The 25,906-nt window shown below is 34.6% G+C and overlaps 2 protein-coding genes across 2 annotated transcripts; one reads left to right on the top strand and one right to left on the bottom strand.

Annotated features, from left to right (window-relative positions):
* Nucleotides 1-8,260: 8,260 nt before the first annotated feature.
* LOC145062679 (Tetratricopeptide repeat (TPR)-like superfamily protein) lies at nucleotides 8,261-10,390 on the top strand. Its single transcript, XM_079010265.1, has one exon. The coding sequence runs from the start codon at nucleotides 8,377-8,379 to the stop codon at nucleotides 9,952-9,954; it is 1,578 nt and encodes a 525-aa protein (XP_078866391.1). The 5' UTR covers nucleotides 8,261-8,376; the 3' UTR covers nucleotides 9,955-10,390.
* Nucleotides 10,391-11,610: 1,220 nt separating this feature from the next.
* On the bottom strand, nucleotides 11,611-15,252 carry LOC145063032 (ARM repeat superfamily protein). Its single transcript, XM_079010634.1, has 17 exons — nucleotides 15,096-15,252; nucleotides 14,943-15,006; nucleotides 14,523-14,631; nucleotides 14,367-14,429; nucleotides 14,182-14,285; nucleotides 14,033-14,099; nucleotides 13,861-13,932; nucleotides 13,597-13,758; nucleotides 13,444-13,517; nucleotides 13,268-13,365; nucleotides 13,060-13,170; nucleotides 12,867-12,961; nucleotides 12,652-12,789; nucleotides 12,314-12,361; nucleotides 12,097-12,211; nucleotides 11,916-12,016; nucleotides 11,611-11,826 (listed from the first exon to the last, which is right to left on the bottom strand). Exons 1-17 carry the CDS (start codon nucleotides 15,166-15,168, stop codon nucleotides 11,737-11,739), a joined length of 1,584 nt encoding a protein of 527 aa, XP_078866760.1. The 5' UTR covers nucleotides 15,169-15,252; the 3' UTR covers nucleotides 11,611-11,736.
* Between the last annotated feature and the right edge of the window lie 10,654 nt (nucleotides 15,253-25,906).

Below are 25,906 nucleotides of genomic sequence, written 5' to 3'. Positions count from 1 at the left end.
GTCAAATGCCACATCACATTTTTACCTTCCACCTAAACTTTCATGTACACTTGGAATTTTTTTTTTAAAAAAAAAACCCTAAAAAAACCAAGAAAAGGACCAATCACAAGCAAGTCGGGTCTCTCGCTCTCCTCTCGTTAAGATGGTAGCAAGTGTTGCTTAGAACCTCCCTTAGCACATGCTAGGGGTGGTGTTTGTCTTGTGCTAGCGAGGGTCCTAGCAACCCCCACTCCCACCAACTTAAATGTGCACGTTGAGAGTCTAAGAGTGTAGTAGAGAGTTGTACATTTATCATGTTCTTTTGATTCAACATTTTATTCTTCCTAGCCTTTTAATTATTGGTTGTGTCACCAAGTGTTGAAACACGGGATTATTATACAGTGTTATTGTACTTATACTTCTCACTCATATAAATTATTAAATCATGAGGTACTCAGACACGAATCCTCTCACAAATGAGGTAAACGAAACAATTTCGAGGGAGGGAATACGTACAAAAATTACCCTTATTATTTTGTGTTATTATATAATTAACTATGTGTTATTAAGTATTTGGGAAAGCTTAACTTCTAGCAACCTTTTCAGGTTAGCTTCCAATAATGGTGACATTCTTGTGGATGGTTGTTGATTAACTGCTACCCTTGTATTCACATAAAGAAATAGTTTTATAGCAAGTTGCAACATTATAAGGTACGCTGAAAGTGTAACCCATTTTAGGTCGGTCATGCAAACACATAAGAACTCTCGAATGGAAATGGAAAAGAGATGCATGGTACTCCAGTTCCTACGGATATGGTAGGCAAGATCTATGGCGCAAACATGGGTCGATATGTATGATCTTTACTTAGTTCTGCTTCCTCTATTTGTTTAAAAATATCGTGTTAGGTTATTCTCTTATTTGTAGTGAGTATAACATGTCAAACCAAATCTTCTTCATGTAGAACCCGGTTGAGTTAGATAGGGAAAATCTTATGGTTTAATGAAACCTTTTGTTATGGCTTGAATCTGTAGTCAATCATGTTTCACATATGGATTGTTGATAATTAAATCTTATTTTTCCATTATTTTAATATCTTTAATAGTGTGAAAAGAAGGTTCAACCCAAGTGGTTCAAGAATAGTGACGTTGAGTTTCTTGACCATTTTGCCTTAGGATTAGTCTGTTCTATTTCTCAATAGGGCAGGGAAGGGATATAACTCAACGGTAAAGTATCACATTGACGTATTGGAAGTCATCCGTTCAAGCCTGATTATCTCTAAACCAAATGTTAATTTGATATTTTTGATTTTGAGACATTCATGATATTTTGATATCCGATGACCGAGGCTGAGTATATTTCACTTAATGAAGCTAAAAATGAGGCTATATGGATAAAGAAATTCTCTAAAAAACACGACATTGTGTCCACTATAAAGGATCCTATAGAGATCTTTTGTGACAAGGAAGGTGAAGTTATCTTGGCTAAAAAAAGCAAGATCACACAAGCGCACAAGAAACATACTCAGAAAATTCCACTATGTACACAATATCATCAAAGAATGGGACATTATCATCAGCAGAGTAGATTTATCTGAGAACTTGGTTGACCCATTCACCAAGTCATTGTCTCAGACCAAGCATGATGCTCATAGTATGCCTATAGGCATTAGAATTGCTCATGACCTGGTTTGACAATGTATATTTTAGTTGAGTTGAAAATATCATAACCTATGTGATTCACATATCAGATGACTTGATAACTATGTGATGTCATAGATATGCTTAGGGCAATCATTTCATTGATGTATTATTGTGTTTTGTTTTTTCATGTTTATACTTCCTTTGAATACATGTATATTCAAAAAATTTCAACATTCGATCATTTTTATATAGGAAGTGAGAAATGAATTAAAACCGGTGTGAGGTATAGTTATCCATAAAGACAGGTAAAGCCATGAAGATAGATGAAGTATTAGATGTAATTTCACAAATCTTCAGATTTAAAGTGTTTGATTCAAAAAGAAATCGAACTTAGCATACAAGAACTCAAGAAGGTTATCGGCAATCACAAAGGCACAAACATTTAACACAAATCGGAATTCGGATATTGGATGTAGAAAATACGCGCAATAGGTTTAAAATAAAAGTAAAGAAAATAGAATGAGAATGAAATAGATATCAATCATAATGAAAAATTGAAAACACACTCAATCGATTAAGGCTCCTTGATCTCTACATATTTGTGTTTTTCTAGACCATTCATACGTTTGGCGATTACTATTCTCAAGATGCGTAGATTATTTGATGCCCACGCTCTTAATTATGATATGTTGCCTCCCTAATGCACGCGGACGCTGGTATCGAACCACAGACTAAATTTTGGCCCAAAGTCAATATATACACTATTACTTAATGGACAATATTTGCCCCTCTTTTTATGTTGCCCTGGGCCATAGCCCAACTCGCCCAGGTATTGGGTCGGGCCTGGGTCGAAGGCACTGATGTCGGCCCAACGTTTTATGTTTGTAGAATGATATTTGTCCTTGTGATACTACTGGTATACCTACATGTGCTTGTTGTCTTTGTGACTTTTGTTGATATGATTGTATGCTTAGCTGTATGGGTGACATAGACCCAGTACCAGTTGAAAGATACCGAAGGGGTGAAAAAGACCCAGTATCGGTTGAAAGATACCGATGGGGATGAAATAAACCCAAGTATGCTTAACCGTATTGTATGTATGATATGAGGTATTTTGGGGAAGCTTACTAAGCTTTGTGCTTACAATTTTCAGTTTATGTTTTAGGTACTTCTAGCTCGAAAGGGAAGAGTCTGACCTGATCGCACCGCATCCACCCATGTTTTCTGCACTATGTGATTTTGGAATTATGTACTCTGATGATAATTTTTACCATGATACATTTTGGTTGATTTGACATGATTATTGATCAATGGTTAAGAATGATTTTAAAAACCAAATTTTTATCTTAATTTTGGGATGTTACAACATTAACCCTTTTGAAATTAGACAATCCAATTACACAAAACACATTAACCATAACACCAAAACTACACCTTCCTGCATTCAAACACCACATCAGACTCAAAATAAGACCACCAATATATTATATCTAAAACCAAGTCTACACTTACATATGTTTAAGCCAAAAAAGACATTAACCCTCAAATCTACTCAACCATGCTTCAGGTAACGAATTGAAGAAAAAACAAAACAAAACAAAATAAAAAAAAAACAAAAGCAAACAACTGAAAAAGGATCAACTTATACATCTTTGCTTACATTGTAGCTTCTGGAAGGGATTGTTGGAGTTTGTTCATAGACTTAAGTAACCCATGTATGACTTGATGGGTTATGAGCATAACTACAAATCCTATGTGTTCATGCAACCCTATAATAAAGGATCTAGGTTTTCATGAGTTGAACATATAAATTTGAATACAAAGGAGAAAAACCTAAGAAGCTAGTACATAATTCGAAATCTATACAAAATAGGGTTTGGATGTGTACCTTACTTGTTATGTAGTAATAACAAGAAAACCTTGTAGATCTTTAACTCTTGAAAGCAAGTGCCTCAAATGTGACACCTCTAATGGCTTACAAACACTCTTTGCAAGAGGATGAGAAGGAGAAGGAAGGAGGCACACCAAAATTTCGGCTATACTAGGGTTAGGGTGTAGTGGTCGAAAATCCAAGGAGTTACCATTCTTATATACTTGTGGTTGCTTAGTCCCAAAGTTGGGGTTTGCAGGTGGAAACCCTAATTTCCTGCTTAAGGCCTAAGCAGCCTATGGACACCTCATTAGAAGGCCTTGGACGAAAAAGTATAGGGCCACCCTATAATTTTCGTCCACTCCTATCCAAGGAGTCCAAGAGCCCAGTTTCACAACTATCAATGATTTGCAAAACAACCACTGTATTTTTAATTAATTCATTTAATCCTAAAATTAATTCCAAATTAATTTCTGATTAAATATTAATTAAATAACATGATTTATAATTAATATATTTTTCTCATAACATACTAATAAATCATTCATTTCAATTTATTATTCGAAATAATAAATTCAACTTCTCTCTAAAAGTCATCCTTTCAAGTTGCAAGAGTGAAGGCAACCCAAAAGGACTTGTGCTTCTATCAATTCAAGTATATACCAATTATAGTTATGGTTTTAGACACCTAATCCAACATGACTTCCACTGATCTAGGGCACATGGGGTCATCATATCACCTAATCTGACCATACCTGCTCTCATTACGTGATTTTGGAATTATGTACTCTGATGATAATTTTTACTATGATACATTTTGGTTGATTTGACATGATTATTGAATGGTTCATAATGATTTTAAAAACAATTTTTTATCTGAATTTTGGGATATTACAACATTAACCCTTTTGAAATTAGACAATCCATTTACACAAAACACATTAACCATAACACCAAAACTACAGCTTCCTGCATTCAAACACCATATCAGACTCAAAATATGACCACCAATACATTATATCTAAAATCAAGTCTACACTTTCATACGTTCAAGCCAAAAAAGACATTAACCCTCAAATCTACTCAACCATGATTCAGGTAACAAACTGGTAAAAAAAAACAAAAAAAAAGCAAACAACTGAAAAAGGATCAACTTATACATCTTTGCTTGCAATGTAGCTTCTTGAAGGGATTGTTAGAGTTTGTTGATAGACTTGAGTAATCCATGTATGACTTCCACTGATCTAGGGCACATGGGGTCATCATATCACCCAATCCGACCATACCTACTCTCATTATGACCACATGACCAAAATCGCTTTCCAGGGTTGCGATCACTAGAATGTGACAATAACAAGACATCGTTTCCACATGGGCAAACCATCATTCTTGTGCGTGTTCTTGAGCTTGGTACACTTCACAGATGAAGCCTTAGAGGAATATCAGGAAGAAGATGTCAATATATAAGTAAAAATTTAAACCTAAGTTGAAATGATGAAAATGCCCTCATGTGCAAGGCACATGGGGGCAAGTTAATGGTGCATCAAACTAGCATCCACACAAAAGGTTTTTTTGTGCAAGGTTTGTTCTGTAGAGATCATCCATGCAAAAAAGGTTTCATAGAGGCTATTTTAGGAACAAACAGAAAAGCTTGAGAGTGAGACTATTTTATACCCCAACTTGCTTATTATGCCCCTATGTATGAGGATTTGACTGTGTATACCCTATGTTTGATTTTTTGTTGTGGGTGAGTAGGGGTGCAAACGAGTCAAACTACTCGTGAGCTACTCGAGATCAGATCTTTAAAAGCTCGAATCGAAACCAATTTTAAACGAGCCATAGCCGAGCTCGAGCTTAATATTAAGCTCGTATATTAAACGAACTCGAGCTCGAGCCTATGTCACTAAGCTCGATTAGGCTCGCGAGCCTAAACAAGCTTTTATATAATATAATTTATTATTATTTTATATATTAAAATAAAAATATATTTAGGGAATTAGGAATTTATGGTATTAATAAATGAGCTTCTTAACGAGCTCAAGTCGAGCTTAAGGTTATTTAGGCACGTCCAACAAAAAACAAGTCGAGCCCGAGCCGAGCTTTTATAATTATTTACGAGCTCGAGTCGAGCTCATTACAACAAACCTTTAGCTTGAGCCTCGTATAACTTAAACCAGCCCAAGCCCGAGCCCGACCAGGATCGGGCTCGGCTCGGCTCGTTTGCACCCCTATGGGTGAGGATATATAGTACTACCTTCGTCTCATATTTATTGTTCACTTTTGATTTTTAAAGTATTTATTCTTCAACTTTGACATTATATATATATATATATATATATATATATATATATATATATATATATATATATATATATATATATATATATAATACGTGATGCAAAATATATAAATGGATTGTATTTTAAATGTCTTTTTATTGTTATAAGTTTCATCAAATAATTTATAAAACAAATAAAAATATTTAAGGTAAAAAATAAAAAATAAAAAAATGGATAATAAACTAAGGAGTGAACGAGTAATATCTAGTAATAGTAGCACCGTGTGTACATGATGCATGAAATAGTAATAGTATCAAGTATCTTGTATGATAAAGGTTGTGTTTGGCGCGCCACCGCTAGCTTATTTTTCGAGCTTTTTCATGTTGTCGTGTTTGGTAAGCCAAAAAATAGCTTATAAGCTAGCTTTTTGAAAAGCTACTTAGACTAACTTTTTAGGAGCTTTTTTAAAATTTTCCAAATACACCCCTTAATTAATTATAGAAACACATACTCTTACATGTCCTTTTATGTAATTTTATATAGACAAAACTGCAAAAATGGTCCCTATGGTATGCAATTTTTTGGGGTTTTAGTCCAAACCATGATTTTTTTGGATTGGTGGTCATTTTAAGATATTTAGTTGTGGTTTTGGTCCCTTACTAAATTGAAATGACTAATATGCCCTCCTAATATTTTTTTTTTAATATTTTTTCTATTTAATTTAATGTTTTATTAAATTAAAATCTCTCTCTCTCTCTCTCTCTCTCTCTCTCTCTCTCTCTCTCTCTCTCTCTCTCTCCTTTATCGTGTTCTTCCTTAAAAACATATATGGAATCTGATGAATGATTATTTTCCTCCTAAGAGAGAACATATATACACAATCAAGAACGTATATGTATACACACATTAACACATATAACCGAGAACATACAATCCCTTCCCGTCGTTCTTCCTCCTTGCAACCCAAACCCACCAACAACGATTTCATTACCGTTCTCGTTCTTTTTTCTGAATCCATGGAAGAATAGACAAATGGAAAAAGACGAAGCTAGTAAGGAACAAGGTCTGAGCATACCTGATTGAGGAAAGTACTCTCCATCGTCTTCTACAATGAACCCCCTTATAAAAACCCTTTTGATTTTTCATCCAATTTAGCACTTTGTTGGCTAAATCGACTTGATTCACGTCAGCAATGGGGTACCTCTATTCTTCCGAATTCTCTCAAGATGGAGAGATGCAAATACACGCTTTTACAACATGCCAACAACCCTTATTCTTCAAATTTTCCCTGTAATTATCGATTCTTAACAGAGGCATACAAAAACGAACAGAACCTATGTTTTGGAATCCTTTTTCGAATTAGAAGCAGTTTAGTTCTTCTCCTCTCCTCTTTCTGTCAAACAAAAAGTTGGACCACCCAATCCTTTCGGTTGTGGGAACAAACGTCTTAGCCAAAACGATGATTTTGGTTGGGTTGAATATCTTTTTCTCAACACCAAACTCGATTCCGATAACAAAAATCTAATTATCTTCATTTTTCAAGAACACCCAGAAAATTCCAGTAAGAATCCATTAATAATGTGTAATCTTAGAGCTCATTTTTTCTCTATCTTTGTATGGTCTGAAATCTTGGTTTTGATTTGTTTCTATAGAAGTCTTGTGAATGATTACGTTACAACAGTAAAGACGATAGCATGTGATATTCTTGAATTGTTAGCAGATGAATTGACGGGAAGACGCATGTAAGGTGTTCGATGAAATGCTCGAACAAGATAGTGATGTTTTTGCTATTGAGACACACACGAAGAGATTAAAATTGATTCTAGAACACATATAAATTTGTTGAATTTTTTATAGTTTAGTAATGTTTATGATCTGAGAGAGAGAGAGAGAGAGAGAGAGAGAGAGAGAGAGAGAGAGAGAGAGAGAGAGAGAGAGAGAGAGAGAGAGAGAGAGAGAGAGAGAGAGAGAGAGAGAGAGAGAGAGAGAGAGAGAGAGACTTTCTTATTTTATTAATTATTAAAATAAATAAATTAGTATTAGATATAAAAATAAATGAAATAAAAATGAAAAATAAATACCCTAAGAGTATTATAGTCATTTTAATTTTCGGATGGACTATTTTCACATACAAAGTAGTCCAAAAAACCACGAAGCCAAAAAAAGTCGTGGTTTGGACTAAAATCCCCAAAAAAATACATACTATAGGGACCATTTTTGCAGTTTTGTCTTTTATATATTTCAATTAGTTTTTTAACTAGTTTCATCAAACGATATTTTTTATCGGTTAACTTTTCAGCTATCAGCTAACTTTTTATTTAACAGCTATTTTTTTATATATCATTTCAGCTATCAGCTAGCTTTTCATCTAACCTTTGGTAAAACTAGCAACCTTATTTTTATCGGTTAATTTTTCGGTTATCATTTTAGCTATGGTAGTTTTTCATCAACCAGTTATATTTTAGCTATGGTAGTTTTTCATCAACCAGTTATCTTTTTCAGCTGATACTCAAACATATTATAAACCATGAAAAAGACGATTATACTCTTAAAATAGCACAAAATCCAGGAAGAAAATCGAGAATTTGAAAAACACCTTTCCAGAAAATGCAAACAAGAATTCGGCCGCTGAAATGTCTCTGCTGTAGAAATTTTCAAATATTTTACAAACCCAAAGCTCAATCTCTCGTCCAATTCAAGCATAATCAGTCTCTGGTTCTCATTCAGCAGGAATCAGCATCAAATTTTCGAACTTTTCATGATGAAACTCGTGAGATTCCAGAGTATTGCAGCCAAGGCAAACACGAATTTCTCCGATCGCCGATACCATGTAAGGACGAATCCTCCGCCATGGACATCAAAGCCCTCGAAGTCCAAACCCTTCTCAAGCAACTCAACGGGCAAAAGTCCCTGAACGAAATCGAACAAGCTCTCACTCTATTAGCGCTTTCGTTAAACGAGGATTTAGTGCTTAACGTTCTTCGCCGGCACCGTTCCGATTGGAAATCAGCTTATTTATTCTTTAACTGGGTATCTAACTCAAGCGGGTACTCACCCGGAACAGGTTCCTACAATGAAATCCTCGACATTTTAGGCCGAATGAAGCGTTTCAATGAAGTCTCCCAACTGCTCGACGAAATGTCTAAGAGAAACAAGAGCCTAATCAATGAAAGAACGTACGGGATCGTAGTAAACAGGTACGCATCTGCACATATGATAGAGGAAGCTACCAATTTCTTCTACAAGAGAATCGAATTCGGTCTCCAACTCGATCTAATAGCTTTTCAAACTCTTCTACTCTCCCTATGTCGATACAAACACGTCGAAGCTGCAGAGTTTTTATTCCACTCCAAGAAAAACGAGTTTCAGTTTCATCACAACATCAAAACCATGAACATAATCCTCAACGGATGGTGTGTGTTGGGTAGCTTACGTGAAGCAAAAAGATTCTGGAACGACATCGTTACATCCAAACACAAACCAGATAAGTTCACATACTCCATCTTCATCAATTCTTTAACCAAATCAGGAAAGATAAGCACAGCAGTTAAGCTCTTCCAAGCCATGTGGGAAAAAGGTTGCACCCCGGATGTAACTATCTGCAACACCATCATCGACGGGTTGTGCTTCAAGAAACGAATCCCTCAAGCCCTTGAGATATTCAAAGAAATGAACGAAAGAGAATGTTGCCCCAATGTTTCGACTTACAACTCTTTGATAAAACATTTGTGTAAGATTGGGAGAATGGATAAGGTCGATGAGCTTTTGAGGGAGATGAAGGAGAAAGGAGGGGAGTGTTTGCCTAATGATAGGACTTATGGGTACTTGTTAAACTCTGCAAAAACAGTTGAACAAGTTGTGGGGATTAAAGAGGATATGGAGAGAAGTGGGGTGAAGATGATGGGTGATGGGTATAATTTGATGCTGAGGCTTTTTACGGGGTGGGGTGATGAAGAAAGGGTGACGTGGATTTGGAGGGAAATGGAGAGGAGTGGGGTGGGGCCTGATCAGAGGTCGTATACTGTAATGGTGCATGGGCTTTATGAAAAGGGGAAGATGGAGGAAGCTTTGGTGTATTATAATATGATGGTGTCGAAGGGAATGGTTTCAGAGCCAAGAACGAAGGTTTTAGTTCAAGCTATTAATATTAAGTTGAAAGAGGGAGGACTTGAAAACAAAGCATAGAGCTTCATTAGTGTATATCCGAATTGTGTTTTGCTTTTTTGATGAATGCAACAATATTTTGATTTTGGAGAAAGATTTAAATGCTTATTCTGAAGTAACTAGAGATGGAAGTGATTCGGAAGTTGTGTATTGTTAGTATTATGAGTTAAGGGAAATAAACTTATTAAGGTAATTAACTTTTCGGTTTATTTAGATTTGGGTAACTATCTTTTTCTTTTTATAAATATTTAGGTAACAAATTTTTTGAAAATGTTCATATATGATTATTATGACCGGCTGTAGCAGGTTACATCCGGTCATAATCGGTCGGTCATAATGTTTATATGTGAACACTTTAAAAAAGTTTGTTATCAAAAAATGTACAAAAAAAAAAATAGTTACACAGATATGAACAAACTGAAAAGGTAAAAGTAAATTACACGAATGGTTCCTATGATTCGGGTATTTTGTGTGTTTGGTTCCTAACTTATTTTTTAACTTAAATGATCCATACTGTTTATTTTTGTCGTGCGTTGGTCTTTGTCTAACAAAAGACTATTTTGTCTTTTTTAATTTATTTTTTAATTAATTTTCTCATTTATGTATTTATTTTTTATATATTTAAAAAAATTAAAAGACTCCATATATCTTTATCTGCTCACCTTAAATCTAAAACAACATTTGAGAAAGTTCAGCGGGTCCCACCAATCACCATCCCATCTCTATTTCTTTTCCATCTTTAAGAGATACATATATACGAGGTCTATTAATTTTTTTTAAATATATAAAAAATAAATACATAAATAAGAAAAATAATTAAAAAAGACACAATAGTCTTTTGAAGTAAGACAAAGACCAAACGTACAATAAAATTAAACGCTAGGGTTCATCCGAGTTTAAAACTAAGTTCAGAACCAAACGCACATATTACCCAAACCAAAGGGACCATTCGTGTAATTTACTTATTTGGTCGGTTTGTTCACATCTGGTAACTACTTTTTTTTTACACATCTAGGTAACGAATTTTTTGGAAGTGTTAACATATAATCATTATGACCGGATACAACTGCTACAGGTTGTCAGAATAGTCATATGTGAACATTTTCAAAAAGTTCGTTATCTAAATGTATAAAAAAAAAAAAAAGTAATTACCCAGATGTGAACAAACAGAAAAGTAAATTACCTTAATAAGTCTATTTCCCTATGAGTTAATGCAATATATGTTATGTAAAGGTTGTCCAAACATACCGATAATTTATACAACTCACAAGTATCTTTGAAAATGATAAAACGTTTGAGAATCCCGAGGAAGGGGGTGAAGCTGAGGTTCTCGAGATTTAGAAAGCTACTAACCAGCACGATTTTGAATCAGAAGAGAGATTTCAAGAACTGACAGATTTATTCACTCTATCAATAACCGAGCCGGATCTGGTGTATCATAAGAGATTTGACTTTTCTATTGATTCCTATGGATTGGATCCAAAACAATTCTTGAATGGTGTATTCAACTCCTGTCTAAGTGCACTAGCTGACTTCTCTACTGCTCTCTTTCTCAAAAACTCTTTTCTCCTTTAAGAACTATTTATTCACAGAATGCGGAATTAAATACATATATAAACAAGTACTGCATAGTATACACTCACAAAGCAGATATTATCAATATATCTCCTGCCAGCATCAGAAAAACTCATCAAACTATTTAATCCTCCAAATTTTGTTCGACTACAACATTTTGTGTCAGTGTCATACACAGTAAAAAGTTTTGGTTGACTTCAACAGCCACTTTTCAACATCAAGAAAAAACTAAAATCTGTCAGCTGTTGCCACCTCAGGTTGGGCTTCCCTTTGTCTTCCTTTCGCAAGATATGGGCCCTTTCTAATAGCCTCCACCAGCTGCAATTAAAAATATATATAAAAACTTTATAAATAGATAAAGTCTGTCATAAATGACCACAAGTTGTACTACTGAAAAGAAAACCAACCTTTTCGGCTGTCCCAGAAAGAGCCGGATCGTTCAGAAACTTTGATGATGATGAAAGAGCCTTATAGATCGCCTCAACACAATTATATCTAGCCTCCATGCCTTAAAAGTAAAATTCAATGAAATTAAAAAAAAAAAAAATCCAAATAAGTAATAAAAAGGATCCAATGAAAATTAATTACCTATTTTAGTTGTTTCTGTAAACGAATCCGTCAATATCTTTATTATCTCTTGTCTGGAACATATCTCCACTAGAAACCATGGTCTAGCACCCAATCCTGATATCATTCTATAACCCTACAAAATGCAAATTATATCCCCATTAATCAAATATATATTTTTTTAAATAATAATTAAACTCATGATATTTAAAAAAAAATAAAAATAAAAAAATCTCACCGCAATACGAAATTCAGACTCGAGTTTGAGAATCGAGAGAACAAGTCCCTGACACATGAAACCAAGTATGAATACATTATTATAACCTTTTAAGTAAATTATATTTGTAGTCCCTAACTAAAGCTGATTTTTGCAATTTTGGTCCCTAAAAGCTTTCTCTAGTAATTTTTTTAACATTTTTAGTCCCGGTTCCAACAAAATGAGTAAATGACTACTTTTGGGACCAAAATTGCAAAATCAGTTTAACTCAAGGACCAAAGTAGTCATTTTCATTGGAACAGGGACCAAAAATGTAATTTACTCTAATCTTATGGGCTGAATTGAAAAAAAAAACTAACAGATGGAATAAGTTTTGGAGTGTTGGATGCTGTTTCATATATTAATCTTTTAAGGCTTTCTTCAGAATCCGCATTCAGTAATTTGTTGTTTTCAGGGCGAGTTCCTCCCACAATATTCCCAAGAGAATGCAACGCAGCCTGTTGTTTTTTCATTAAAAATTTTTTTATTAAAAAATAGCACGAAGGGTAAAATCGGAATAATGGAAAAAGCTAACCAGTTGTTTTCCACGCCCATGCAGATCAAATGCAGCATTAACAACACGTCTAGCAGCAGATGTGTTTGATATCAACAAAACAGCCCCTTGTGTTGCTAGAATCACATTTAGAAAATATAAGAACCATTAAATGAAATTTTAAAAAAAAAAATAATAATTTTAAATGCTTATATAGATTTATCAAATTACTTACATGACCCTATTTGCCCCATTGCTTCAAGACCACATTCACATTCATCTGCATCTTGACTATTATCCAACACTGAAAGCCTTTCATCAATGGCTGAAATCACAGCTTTTATACCTACATCAAAAAAAAATTATATAAAATTAAATATCATAATTTCACACACACACACACACATACACAAAGAGAAAATCATTTGAATTGAGAGAGATACTGGATTCATCTATAAACATGAGAACATTCTCTTTGGATAAAAGTCGTCCACTTATCATCATTGCCCTTGATCTCAACATTGATTCAGCAGTAGAATTTCTATAAAAAAAAATAATATAGAGTTAACAAAATTATAAAAAAATATATATTTTTATAGAACTTAAAAGCTTTTTTTACCTGATTATGGAAATAAGTAGCTGCAAAATATTGGTGCGTAGAACATATTCCATTCCATGTTGAACCTCAGCCAACTTGATACATAAATAAGAAATGATTAAAGAAAATGAATTTGAAGAGGTGCTTAACACAAGGGCAGAATGGTAAATAAACCTCATAAAGAAGTTCCAAAACACTCAAGGTTGCGAGTGTATCATTAACATTGCGAACTTCTGCCTCTAAGAGGCCAAGAAGATTTGAGTTGTAAACTAAAGATGCAACTGCATTTGAAGTAGAAAACAGCTTCACTATCAATGCCAAAACCCGAACACGCCCCTGAGAGGAAATATTTAAAATATGAGAGATGGAAATTATATAAAAACTTACATTTATAATAAATAGTAAAATACTAATAATAGTATTACAAATTTACAATACCAGTGATGAACATCTTGCAGCTAAATTTGTAATATCTGTAGCTTCATTGGGTGTAGCTGGGAATATGATTTCCTAAAAAAATATCAAAACCTTTAATAATAATAGTAAAAGAATATTAGATAAGAATTATATTATAAGTTTATAATCAATAAATCAGAAAGATTAAACTCACAATCCCTTGTTGAGAGCATGCTAGATCCCTGATTGAATCTGTTGCAGCAACAGCTACTTGTTCATCACTAGAGCAAAAAAGTAGATAAATAAGGATATTTAAACAAAGTTTTAAAAAAAAAAATTGAAAATTTCAGAGTCTTATCTCACCCATCAACAAGACAATCAAGTAAAAGTGGATACACGCCATTTTCTTTGATTAGTGAAGTGGCTAAACCAGAAGTATCTTCAAGATTCTTCAAAAGGCTGGAGATCTGAGTATATAATGAAAATTTACAAACAGCATGAAATTTTGATTATATAGTGACAAGAATATGTTATGGAGAGTAATATACCGTTTCACATGACAAGGTCCTGACTCTCTGAGAGTATGCTTGAAGGCCAACCAGAATGAATGGCTAAATAAGAAGAGAAAGTAAATTAAGAATGTAATGTAAGAATTAAGATCAGTTACATGGTTCTTAGGCAAATATGAACGACAGAAGACATACCATGAAATGTGGGATAAGGGAAGCTCCATATTTTGTTTTGAATATCTTTTCTAGACAATCAATCAGTGCATCCTCCAAACCAGGCACATCTCCTTTGGTTTGCAAAGCACTGCAATTAACATATTCACTTTTCTTAAATTTCAAATAGTTAGAGTCAATTTGGCAATAAGAAAATCTCAAAGACTAGCCCTACTTTACGTGGAATTTGCTCAAGTTCAACATGTAGAACCATGGATTTTATCAATTTTTGAAATGAATGAGTAAATAACTAGCAAATGAAGTGAAAAAGTAAACGCAAAGTAAGATCAATCTGTAAGATTTTCATCGGAAAACAGACTTCATCCCCAAAACGCTACTTCATTTCACGACAGAGAACAAAATAACAAGGATAAAAGCAGAAAAAACAGATTGAGACACTACTTGATGATCACCGGAAGGGGAAAAGAAGCGAGAAATTCCTTCACAGCAGCTTCTGACCGAGTACCTAAAAGTTACAACAACGAACCTAAAATCTTTTGAGAAACATTAAGAACAGTTAATTAAACAGAAAGCAAGAGTAATCTGTAAGCAAACCAGGATCAAACGAGAAGTCAGATGCTGCTTGGAGCAGTTTCGAAGTATCAACGAAAGAGTATTCTTCCTCCATTGCTGTGAAATCAGTTGTAGTAAGAAATTAAAAGAATCGTAAATCGATCATAAACCCCCGTGTTGCCACTTTTCTTGCAAAGTAATCCAAAAACCCACCGCTTCAATTTTCCTATTTGGGGCGAGAGGATCAGGATCCGGATCCGGACCCGGCCTGTGGATAGGTGGCGTTTGGTTGTATAAAATGGTCCACGTGCTATGCCATTTTTATCGTGTTTGGTCCATTATCCAAACATATTTCAATTTATATCTTTTTAGCAAGGTAACTTAACCCTATTATTTTATTTCAAGTTTTCTTTATTTTTAAAATAAGCTTGTGATACGTTGTGTTGGTTTGTGGGCGATTGATGGTGTATAAGCGTAAAAGAGATCCGACTTTAGCATAGGAAGAAGCATGCCCATAGATCAAGTTTATGGATTTTTATATTAAAGCTAATTGAAAAAAGTCAAGATAATTGCCTTCGAAGTTGTTATTTTGCCTTTTAAGCAATGATTTTGCGATTCTAGATAATTGTTTTTAAGGTTATTATGTTTTGAAATTATTTTCAAAGTTGCCATGAATTCATTTCCACTTTCCATGTCTAAAGTAAATGTGATGCTTAATAATGTTAGCAATCGAATAAATTGAAGCTGTGATAGGAAAATAAGAAGCTTATGCTAGTGGATCAGTCTTACTACTTTCCTGTGCGTAATTCCATTTTAATGTATGAAGTTGAAAGAAACAAACTTGACACCCAAATTCAACACTCAGTTTGATGTTTCTTCTAACATTTATGTACGTATGTGCATGTTTAGGAAACAAAAATAATGATCATTGCTTCGATTTTCAAATGGTAATGAGTTGGAACGGTTCGTGTCTACCTGACTTTTGACGTTTCTCTAACTTATCATAAATTTATATATTTTTAGGAGAGTGCTTCCTATGTTTGTACAAATTTATTGATTATTTACTAGGTGATAACTCGTGTACTACACGCATATGTAAGGTAAAAAAAAAGAACTTTGAAGCTTAATAGGCGTAATAATAATTACTAATGAATTTAATGGGTAGTTATGAAAAATGTTCATGTTTATTTTATTTTTATTAAATAAAGATATTTGCATATCAAAACCATAACATCACATCTTCCTTTGATTCCAAAATAGTATAATTGCAAGTAAAATAAAAGGATCCCAACTACATTTATGACGATTTGAGACTATCTATACTTCATGCAAGCCATAGAACTTTTGACAAATAAAGCTTTCTAAATTCTCTTAAAAGAAATAGCAAACTAAACATTAAGAAACTGATGTAGTGATGTTAGCAATGGCCACGAACACAATCAAAAAAACAATAGAGGGTTTCTCGATAAAACAAAAAATCCTTTATATTCCATTTTGAAATCCAAATTCCTAACAACAAGGTGAAATTAGGTAGGTTTTTTAAATCCAAATTCCTACATTAATAAACGAAATATTAAAAGTTTCATGCTACAATTAGGTAGATTTTTCAAAAACAATGTGTTAATAAGAAAAATGTTAACAATACAATGTTGTAGGATGCAAGTACCTTCTATTTTGAAGTCGTGTTTTGTAAAATCTGGTTTTGAAGTACTTCCATTGTTGATCCTTATATTTAGATGTATTACATTTTGGTCCCTAAGTTCAATAAAATGTGCAAAAGAAGCTCTAGTGACATTTTCGTAATTTGGCCTTGGGAGTACGCCATGCGTATGTGGTATACGTTGAGCGTATTAGGGTGTGAGTGCGCCCTAGTACGTTGTGCATACTTGCCAGTTAAGGAAACCCTAAATTTTAGGGTGTGTCTTGTATTTAAGCACTCTTATGGCATCATTCCATCCACCTTATCTGCCTACATCCTTCTCATACGTTTGTGCAACCCTAGTTTCACCCTAAGAAGCCTTTACAAGCTTAGTGTGTGTATTTGGTGCCTTAGAAGAAGATGGAAGGAAACCAAGCTCATCATGAAGGAGGGAAGCATTTGGATCTGGGATTTCTACATCATTTGCAACCTTCCTGAGGTATAAAGCTTGCAACTTTATCCCTCTAGCATATAGATCTAGTTTTGGATGTCTTTATGGAGCTTTTTGGTCCCAAAAGGTTAGATCTTGAACATGGCCTGTTCTTGACCTTTGAGTTGTCCTTTCAGACCCTATGGGGTTTTAAGTCATAAAATGTGTTCCAAATGGCTAGTTTTGCCTCATGCATCATTTAGAAGGTCTTAATGGAATAAGACCTTGTGTTAAACACTTATTGGATATCCTAGGTCATAAAGTTGGAGACTTTATGACTCTTAGGAGGATTTTAGCCATGGATCTAAAGTTTGGACGTAAGAGCTTAAACCATTAAGCTCTTAATGGAATTTTTGGATTTGCGAGGGTACGCCCCGCGTACTCGGTCAACCACCCCAATGGTGGTCAACATGCGAAGCTACGTGCACCCGACGTACCTCTAGAGTTCGCCCCGTGTACGCACCCTGAGTTGACTTGGTCGAGTTGACTCGGTTAGTTCGACTCAGTTGGCTCAATGAGTTTGATCAGTTGACTTTGACCTTGACCAAGTTTGGCTTAAGGGTATTTTGGGTATTTTTGGATTTTGATGGATATTGGTCATTTGGTTGGAGTAGGTGTTGGTTTGAGAACTAAGATTCGGAGTCGGGACCTTATCAGCTTCTGTTCAGTTTGTGAGGTGAGTTTTCCTCATTGTACTTTCGGGTCGAAGGCACCAAGGTCGGCCCATTGGATTGTTATCCTATTTTATTCCATATTGGTATGTTGTAGTGATCTGTTAGATCTATATCCTGGTATATAGGATGATGTTATGCTTAGTGATCGATAGATCATCCTGTTATTTGTTTGCTGGATATATGTTTATCTATTCTATATGTCGTCGTCGTGTGGGTGGGTTGAGACTATACTGCTTTGTGATGTCAGTCAACAAACTCGGTAATGTTTATATCGATATGTTGTTATGGTTTACTGGGCTTGTATGTTTATTGGATATGTATATGTCGACATGTTGTGTGTAGTTGGGTTGAGGCGGACCAGTGTAGAGTGAAGGCCAAGAGACCCAGGGCATCTCAGATAGACTGCAGGCCTAAGGGGCGTACCAGTCAGGCTGAAGGCCCAGAGAACGTTCCAGATAGGCTGAAGACCCGGCGAGGCGTACCAATCATGCTGAAGGTTCTATGAGTAGTCCAGATAGTATGTATGTCCGGTGAAGCGTTCCAGTCAGGTTGAAGGCTCTGTATGTATGTTGTTTGTTATTATGTTTATATGGTGGTATTTGGGGGGGGACTCACTAAGCTTTGTGCTTACAGTGTTAGTTTATGGTTTCAGGTACTTCGGTGGACTGCGGCAAGACGAAGGTGTGACCGTACACATCCTTGGTTTTACAACTGATTGGATCTTAGGAGATTCTGGTTTTTAAATAATGTTTTGGAAATAATAGTTTGTAAACACTTTTATTAATAAATAGGTCGCTTTTGAAAGGTTTAAATTTGTTGAAATTTTTAGGATGTTACAAGTTGGTATCAGAGCCTTGATTTGAGTGAATTGGAGGAAAACTCGTGTGAATCCAGTCTCAAACTAAGGAAAAATATTTAAAAAAAATGATTTTCAAATTGTTTTCAAAGTAATCAAGGAGGATGCGATGTGTACGATCAGTTGGAGCCAGTGTAGACCCCAAATTATCACACTATTATTTGATATTGTGATATGTTAGAACAACATGCTAGTGATAGGCTAAGAATCTTTAGAAATTGCATGATAGAATTGCATGGTTATATGATGCATGATAGCCTAGGGTTCTTCTTTATATGGAATTGACATCATTACTGTAGTTGCTTAGTGTATGCATCATAGTTGTACATAACTAAGATTCTATAGCCTGAGAATATTTGGTTTGGCCTTATTTCCTATTCTTGTTTGATGCAGGGCTTAGGGTAGGATCAGATATGCGACTGTCTATAGGGTTGTAACATTCCTAAAATCATGACCAAAAATTTATCCTTATTTGGTGGTAGGCGGTTCGTGAGATTAATCAGTGCAAGAAGTGAGAGTGTTGATATGCTTCTCCATTTCTGCGATTTAAGTGAGTTTTCTCTTTATGCCACGTATGACATTGTATATCCTTTGCATGATAGGAGAGAAGTACTGTTAGAGTAAAAGTTTGCTAGCTGACTATGATAATTCCTTGTTATGCATGTATAGTATAGGACACTTGGTGTCATAGTATGCTATGACTGGTAGGGTATTGTCTATGGACTAAATGATATTGTCATGATTGATTTGGGCAATGTTATTAGGTGGTTAAGTTGGATAGCCTGAGAACTCTTGGTCTAAATCCCTAAGCATGGTTCTGATGGTTTTTAGGCATAAGAACAATCCTATGTGCTCATACAAACCCTAATGCTTGGATCTAGGTTTCTCTATTGTACATGCTATGAATCCAAGACTAATAACCTTAGATCTAACATATTATAAACTGAATTAGGGTTTACAGAATTACCTTTGATTGTTATATAGCAATAACAATCAATTCCTTGCTTGGATTGGCTTTAAAAGCTTAGTGCCTCAAGTGCTGCACCTCTAATGGAGTCACAAACACCTTATGCAACTTGGATGAAGAGGAGAAGAAAGGAGGCTGCTCAAAAACGACTAGAAACCCTAGAGAATCAGTTATCCACGTTTTTGGAGCCTAAGGGGTCCTTTATATACTTGTGTGGGCTGCTAGGGTTTCAATCAAAACCCTAATGGACAACTTAAACTCTAAGCAGCCCATGGAACCTTCTGGATAAGGCAATGGACAAAAATATGATGGGCTCCCATCATAATTTCGTTCACCCCTTATTCCTTTAGCATTCCTTAGCCCAATAACTCAATTATCCAATAATTGCAGTCCAGTCCCCTAAATTTAATTAATCTCTTTTAGCCACAAAATTAACTCTTAATTAATTCTTGACTAATATTAATTAAACAATATGATTTCTCCTTTAATATATTATTCTCACAATATATTAATAAATCATATTTAAACCTTTCTCTCCTTAAATCATCCTACATATTGCTATGGTGAAGGCAACCCAAAAGGACCATGATCATAATCGGGTCAAGTACATACCAAAATAGTTATGGACTTAGATACTAATCCAACAGTCTCCCACTTGGATAAGTCTAATAACTATTTTCCGTATGACTTCAGAACCTGATCAGCAATCATAGCTTTCAAAAGCCGTTGTCAACTCTGATCTTATCAGATAGCATGTCCTCTAGATAAGGGATTATATATTCCTCCATTCTCAAGATATCGTATAGACATAAGACATGAATTTCAATCATTCTCTCTATACTGTTTCCCGACTTCCGATTTATGACGACTGATAACAGACTACAATTGAACACGTCAACTTAGTCCTGGCTTGGCCAAGTGCTTAGGTGTCATCACTAAATCATCGAGAGGCCTATAGATATCGCTTTTATCCCACTTTGGGTAAAAGGAATGGATAAACTTCGACTCAAATGTTTGCTTGCATTTATTGATCGAATTACACACAACAATAAGTTTTATAACACCAAGTTACTGGTGCGTTTACTTATTATCAATGTGCAACCGACCAACAAATAACAACTCACATGTCTCGGTTTCAAGAATATACAATATTATCGTCTCACTAATCATTCGTGATAAATCCATGAAGTGATCCAAGTGAGCGTGGGTTTAATCTAATACTCTAATCTTATCAAAGCACTTATGAACTCTGCAGCAAACTTGTGCTATGTTTAAACACTTCAGACAATCTACAGACAGATTCATGAGAGTCTTCCTTCATACCTACTCCCAACGTATGACCGACTGTGGATGTTTGAATAACCTAGTTATTCTGGAAGTCAAAACATGCAAACTGAAACATAACAATAATACTTAATCCTATATGGCCCCAAACTTGTGAGTGTAAATAAAACACTTCTATTTATCCACCATATTGATTACTCATTATTTATCATTTAATGTTTCGAATAATCAACTCATTACTTGAATTACAACAACAAGTGTCCCATGCTCCAAGCATGCGCACTTTGTTTCCTATGGTCCATGCTTTGTGAAATAGATCAATTGAGAACTTTTCCAATGATGCTCCTTTCTCAATTCCCAATCCTTATCATTAGTGTAAGAACGCAAGGTTCTTTGCTACTATTAGAATATGCTAGATTCTAACATCTTATGCAACGATCCTTCGGTAAAGTCATAGCACAAAAGTCACCAAGACTTGGCTAATGAAATTATGAAGTACTCTATCGGAATTTGTTACAAGACAATTCCATAGACGTGAAGTCTCACATTCAAAGTACATTCCTTTGAACATCCTTCTTGCATAAAGTTTTTCTAATATAGACACAGAATCTCAATATCCAACTCCCAATATGGAAACATTTCCACATTTGCCATATGACAACTCATTCTTAATAGAATCTTATCTATTCATAATAATGTCGATATGGTCCATCCAATACCATACTCCCAACTACTCACAAGCAACCAATCCTCAGCGAACTTTGGATCGTCCTTTGATAGTTGTTTAATTATTTTAGTCAAAACCAATTCTAGTCCTTTTTCCCTCTCAATGCGCTAGACATTTGGAAAAAATTTAGAATGGTAAAATACTATAGCATTTGCAATCGATCCTATACCCGAAGCGTATGGGACACGATGCATAATGTCTTACATAAAGATATGATACTTTACCAATCTTTTGCCATAATATTTTATGTGTCATGTTCTCACAATTCGAACTATGAAGAGGGATGCTGTAATCATAATCGAATTTTAAGAACACACAATGTATCCTTTGACTGAAAATATTAAAATTTCTTAATCTAAGCTTTAGATTTTGAAACGGAGTATAATATTCTCTCCCTTAATTATAGCAGAAACAATTTTTCAACCCATGCAACTTTGCAAATTGAATCTTTGTTTTTTTATAATTAATATTGTTAACTTGCAATATTCGCCATAATAATCATACAATCATAACACTTATGCTCCCACTATCATGATGATTATTATCATATAAGCATAACACTTATGCTCCCACTAGCTTTGACATGTATTCATAAAATAAATGAACTTCCAGAAAACAATGCCTATTGAATTTCTGAAATTCATATTTCTAATACCAGATGCTTCGATAAGCCTTTATCTAAGCTTCTTAAACTTATACACCTTTGCCTTAGATAGCTCATATGTGTGTTTAAACAATCTAGAACTTATGTTACTAAGTTCCAAATGTTCAAACTAATTGCCAAATCTCACAATTCGAACTATAGAAAGGGATGCCGTAACCATAATCGAATTTGAGAACACAATTTTCACAATCACTATCCTCTTAAACCTTTCTTAGTGAAAACATTTCCTCACAGTCATTTTCATGAAGGAGGGAATCTTATGACACTTAGATTTTATGGTGTATGAGTTCCTATCCATGTGAATTTGCCAAAACCAAAGTTTGTGACAAATCCAAACTCATATGGATTGAACTTTCTTAATCTTGATTTCTCGCCTTATGGTAACACGAGTGCCCACCATGTCTTCCAAGTAATTTAGTAACTTGTCCTTTCATATCAATGTACTTTCCATGGACTAAGGCGCTAGTATGCATTCAAATGAGAACTCATAGAACTCACATACACAATTAACTCAATTGGAATGGCACAGAAACAAAAAAATGTCAGCACGATAGGTTGTAAACCTCAAGTCGTGTGCTAGTGATGATCGATAAGGTTTATGCTTGACCTGTTCTTGAAACCTTTCAAGACCATTAAGACTCCCACTGACTCCTTGACATATAAGATTCTCTTGTCAAGAAACATTTCTTGACAAACCAAATATTCAAGAGTTAGTGTAGTTCTTATCAAGACAAAACACTTCACATAATTGGTCCTAGTTGGTCTTTGTCTTATCCAAGACAGCACAACTTACCAATTTCAAATGTGCAAGAATAAGAAAACTTTTCCAAATTTCACATTTGATGAGTGTTACAAACCTACTTAAAACTTGTCACAATCTTGACTCTAAGAATAGAGAAACTTTTATCTTTCTGCCTACTTGATTCTTCTTTATTCGTTCTACTATTCATTGAAACTCTTTCAATCAACTTAGAATTACACTTAATCTTATAAGTATAATCATATTTACTAAACTTTAGTAAATCATGACGAATATCTTTGTCACTCTTGTGGTGGACTTGATCAATGCACAACCTAGTGTACTTGATCTCTTAGTCCTTCAATTGACACTTTGTTAAAGAATTAGCCTAAATTCCCCAAATGTGAAAGTTTTTCATTCATCATACAATACACATTGCATGATTCCAAGTTTCTGTCCACTTGAAACTTGGGGAATGAGAAACTCTCCCTATTTGGTAAACTCTTGACACTTCCACAAATAATACAATTAAGAATCAAATCCATTATTGCTAATAATAGAAACATTCAAACATCAATTTTTCATACATGCCATCGCAAGGATAAATAAATAAGATAAAATCAAAATTCATTTTATTGCGGAAAAAATTTTGTCCTTACAATGCAATTCAATTGAAAAACTATGTTATTACATATTTCTTAACAATCTATTCTAACTCCAAGTAGTAGCTCAAGAATCCATTCTTCAAGTAATGCGATCGAAATCCATTTCTTCATGATTAGATTCAACTCACTTCTTTTCTCAAGCTTCCTCTCTTTTCTTCGATCCTACAAAACATCAAAATGTAATCTTATCACATCATGTATTAAGAATCTAGAATAGGAACTCAAAAGAGTTAGACAATGGATTTCACCTAAAGTAGAGCCATACGTCTTGACTCTCCCATCTCTTAGATCTTTCAGGTAGTTAGGGCAGCTTCGTCTCCAATGCCCCTTCTCTTGGCAATAAAAGCAAATGGACTCCTTTGGCACAGCACATCGGACAATCACAGACTTAGTTCTTTTTGGACTTCCAATGTTGCTAATGTCCATTGTAGTTTGGGAGTTTAATTCACTAGACAAATTTGCTTGACCAGCACGCCAATTCATTGTTGATTCAGCAGCTATAAGCAAATAGGTGAGATCAATTAGGGTCACGTCGTGGTCCATCATATAGTACTCTCTAACGAACTCACTATATGATTCAGGAAGTGACTGAAGAACCCAGTCAACAGCCAACTCGCTCGAAATCTCGACACCCAACATGCTTAACCTATCAATGTGTGACTTCATCTCTAAGACGTGTGCACACACAGGTTTCCCATCTTCGTGTTTACTCTCCAAAAGGGCTTGAGTGAGCTTGAACTTTTCAAGCCTTTGAACTTGTGGGTCAGGGAGAACAATTGGAGGAGGTGGAGGAAGTGAAGCATGACTCTCATTTCCTTGATTGTATCTCGGAACGTCATCTTCATTTGGAAAGCTTGTTCCAAAGGATTTGGGAAGACCATTGTAAGATGTAGACATCTACAAAACGGGAGAAAATTCAAGTTAAGTTGATTAGAATTCTTGATGCAACACCCAAATGAAACATCAAGCTAGGATCCAACACAATACTCTACAACCTAGAAGAGGGATGCTGTAATCTAGTTGCAAAATATTTGAAGGTAGGTAAATGACGATTTACCAATTTCCACCATGAAAAACGAAAAAGAAGTTTAAGTTTTAAATGAATTGAAACTCCTAGATCTTTTGAGATTCATTGAACTTTTCAATGGCATGTTTAATCTCGATTATGCCCTACTATTTGTGACTGGGATGCCGAGGATCACAAACAAGGTGTGAATAACCATACGAATCACGTGGTGCGCCCAATGCTACTATCACCTAATCAATGTGCCGGTTAGCCACACACGCTCCATTGATCTATGATAAGCATCGAGCCACCCTTCGCCACCAATGTCATCCCCAAATTAGTGTGCCGGTTAACCACACACGCTCCACTAACGTTTGACAAGGGTATGAAGTGAAATTCCATGGGTTAGCATACAAATTCACATTTTGCCTAAAGTAACTATGATTTGGGAATTTGAAAAAGCATTTAGTTACTTTGTACTTCATTATACTTATAATGGAAGGTTTCTGTCCTATCCTACCCGTTCGGCTAACGACCCTCCACTAGTCAAGAGTGCGGTGGGTAAGAGTGGATACCCATTCAATCACCATTTTATAGGTAATTTCCTTAAACACTCCTTATAGACCAGCTTCGTGAATGAGGCCTACTAACGATAAGACTGACTGTTTACTCATACATATATATAATATTAGACTTTTAATGTTATATATAGTATAGGGTGTATTTTACACTTTTAAAATACTAGGTGGTTTAATTTAGTAAAATTATACTTTTAATTTAATTAAATGTAAACCGAAACTTTATGGGTTTCTTAAATCACTTTTAATTATACACTTTAATTTATTAATAAAACCATAAAGGTGTGATTTGAACTTTTCAAATTACTAAGGTTTTAGAATTTAACATTTCAAAATTAAACTTTTAATTAACTTTTAAATTCCAAAACTTGAGGGCAAGTTTTGAAACATTTCAAAACATTAGGGATCAAACAACAAATAATTCAAATTAAACAATTAATTACATAATTATCTATATTTGACCTAATCTTATTTTAGTCATTAGATAATTACCAAATAACTTTAAATAATCCATATTTATCACATAAACAACCAATATTTAAAAGATTTGAAATTATCTATTGT

The sequence above is a fragment of the Lactuca serriola genome, chromosome 7, assembly GCF_051521515.1.
Source record: "Lactuca serriola cultivar US96UC23 chromosome 7, Lser_US96UC23_V15, whole genome shotgun sequence".
Lineage (NCBI taxonomy): Eukaryota > Viridiplantae > Streptophyta > Magnoliopsida > Asterales > Asteraceae > Lactuca > Lactuca serriola.
Note: the sequence above shows the minus strand (reverse complement) of the source record. Positions and strands in the feature narration are given on the sequence as shown.

Coding starts and splice junctions, on each gene's coding strand:
- LOC145062679 (XM_079010265.1), top strand. CDS start 8,377: ATGCAAACAAGAATTCGGCCGCTGAAATGTCTCTGCTGTAGAAATTTT.
- LOC145063032 (XM_079010634.1), bottom strand. CDS start 15,168: ATGGAGGAAGAATACTCTTTCGTTGATACTTCGAAACTGCTCCAAGCA. Junction 14,430..14,522: donor CCCTTATCCCACATTTCATG/GTATGTCTTCTG, acceptor CTTCTTATTTAG/CCATTCATTCTGGTTGGCCT. Junction 13,759..13,860: donor CTGCAAGATGTTCATCACTG/GTATTGTAAATT, acceptor ATTTCCTCTCAG/GGGCGTGTTCGGGTTTTGGC.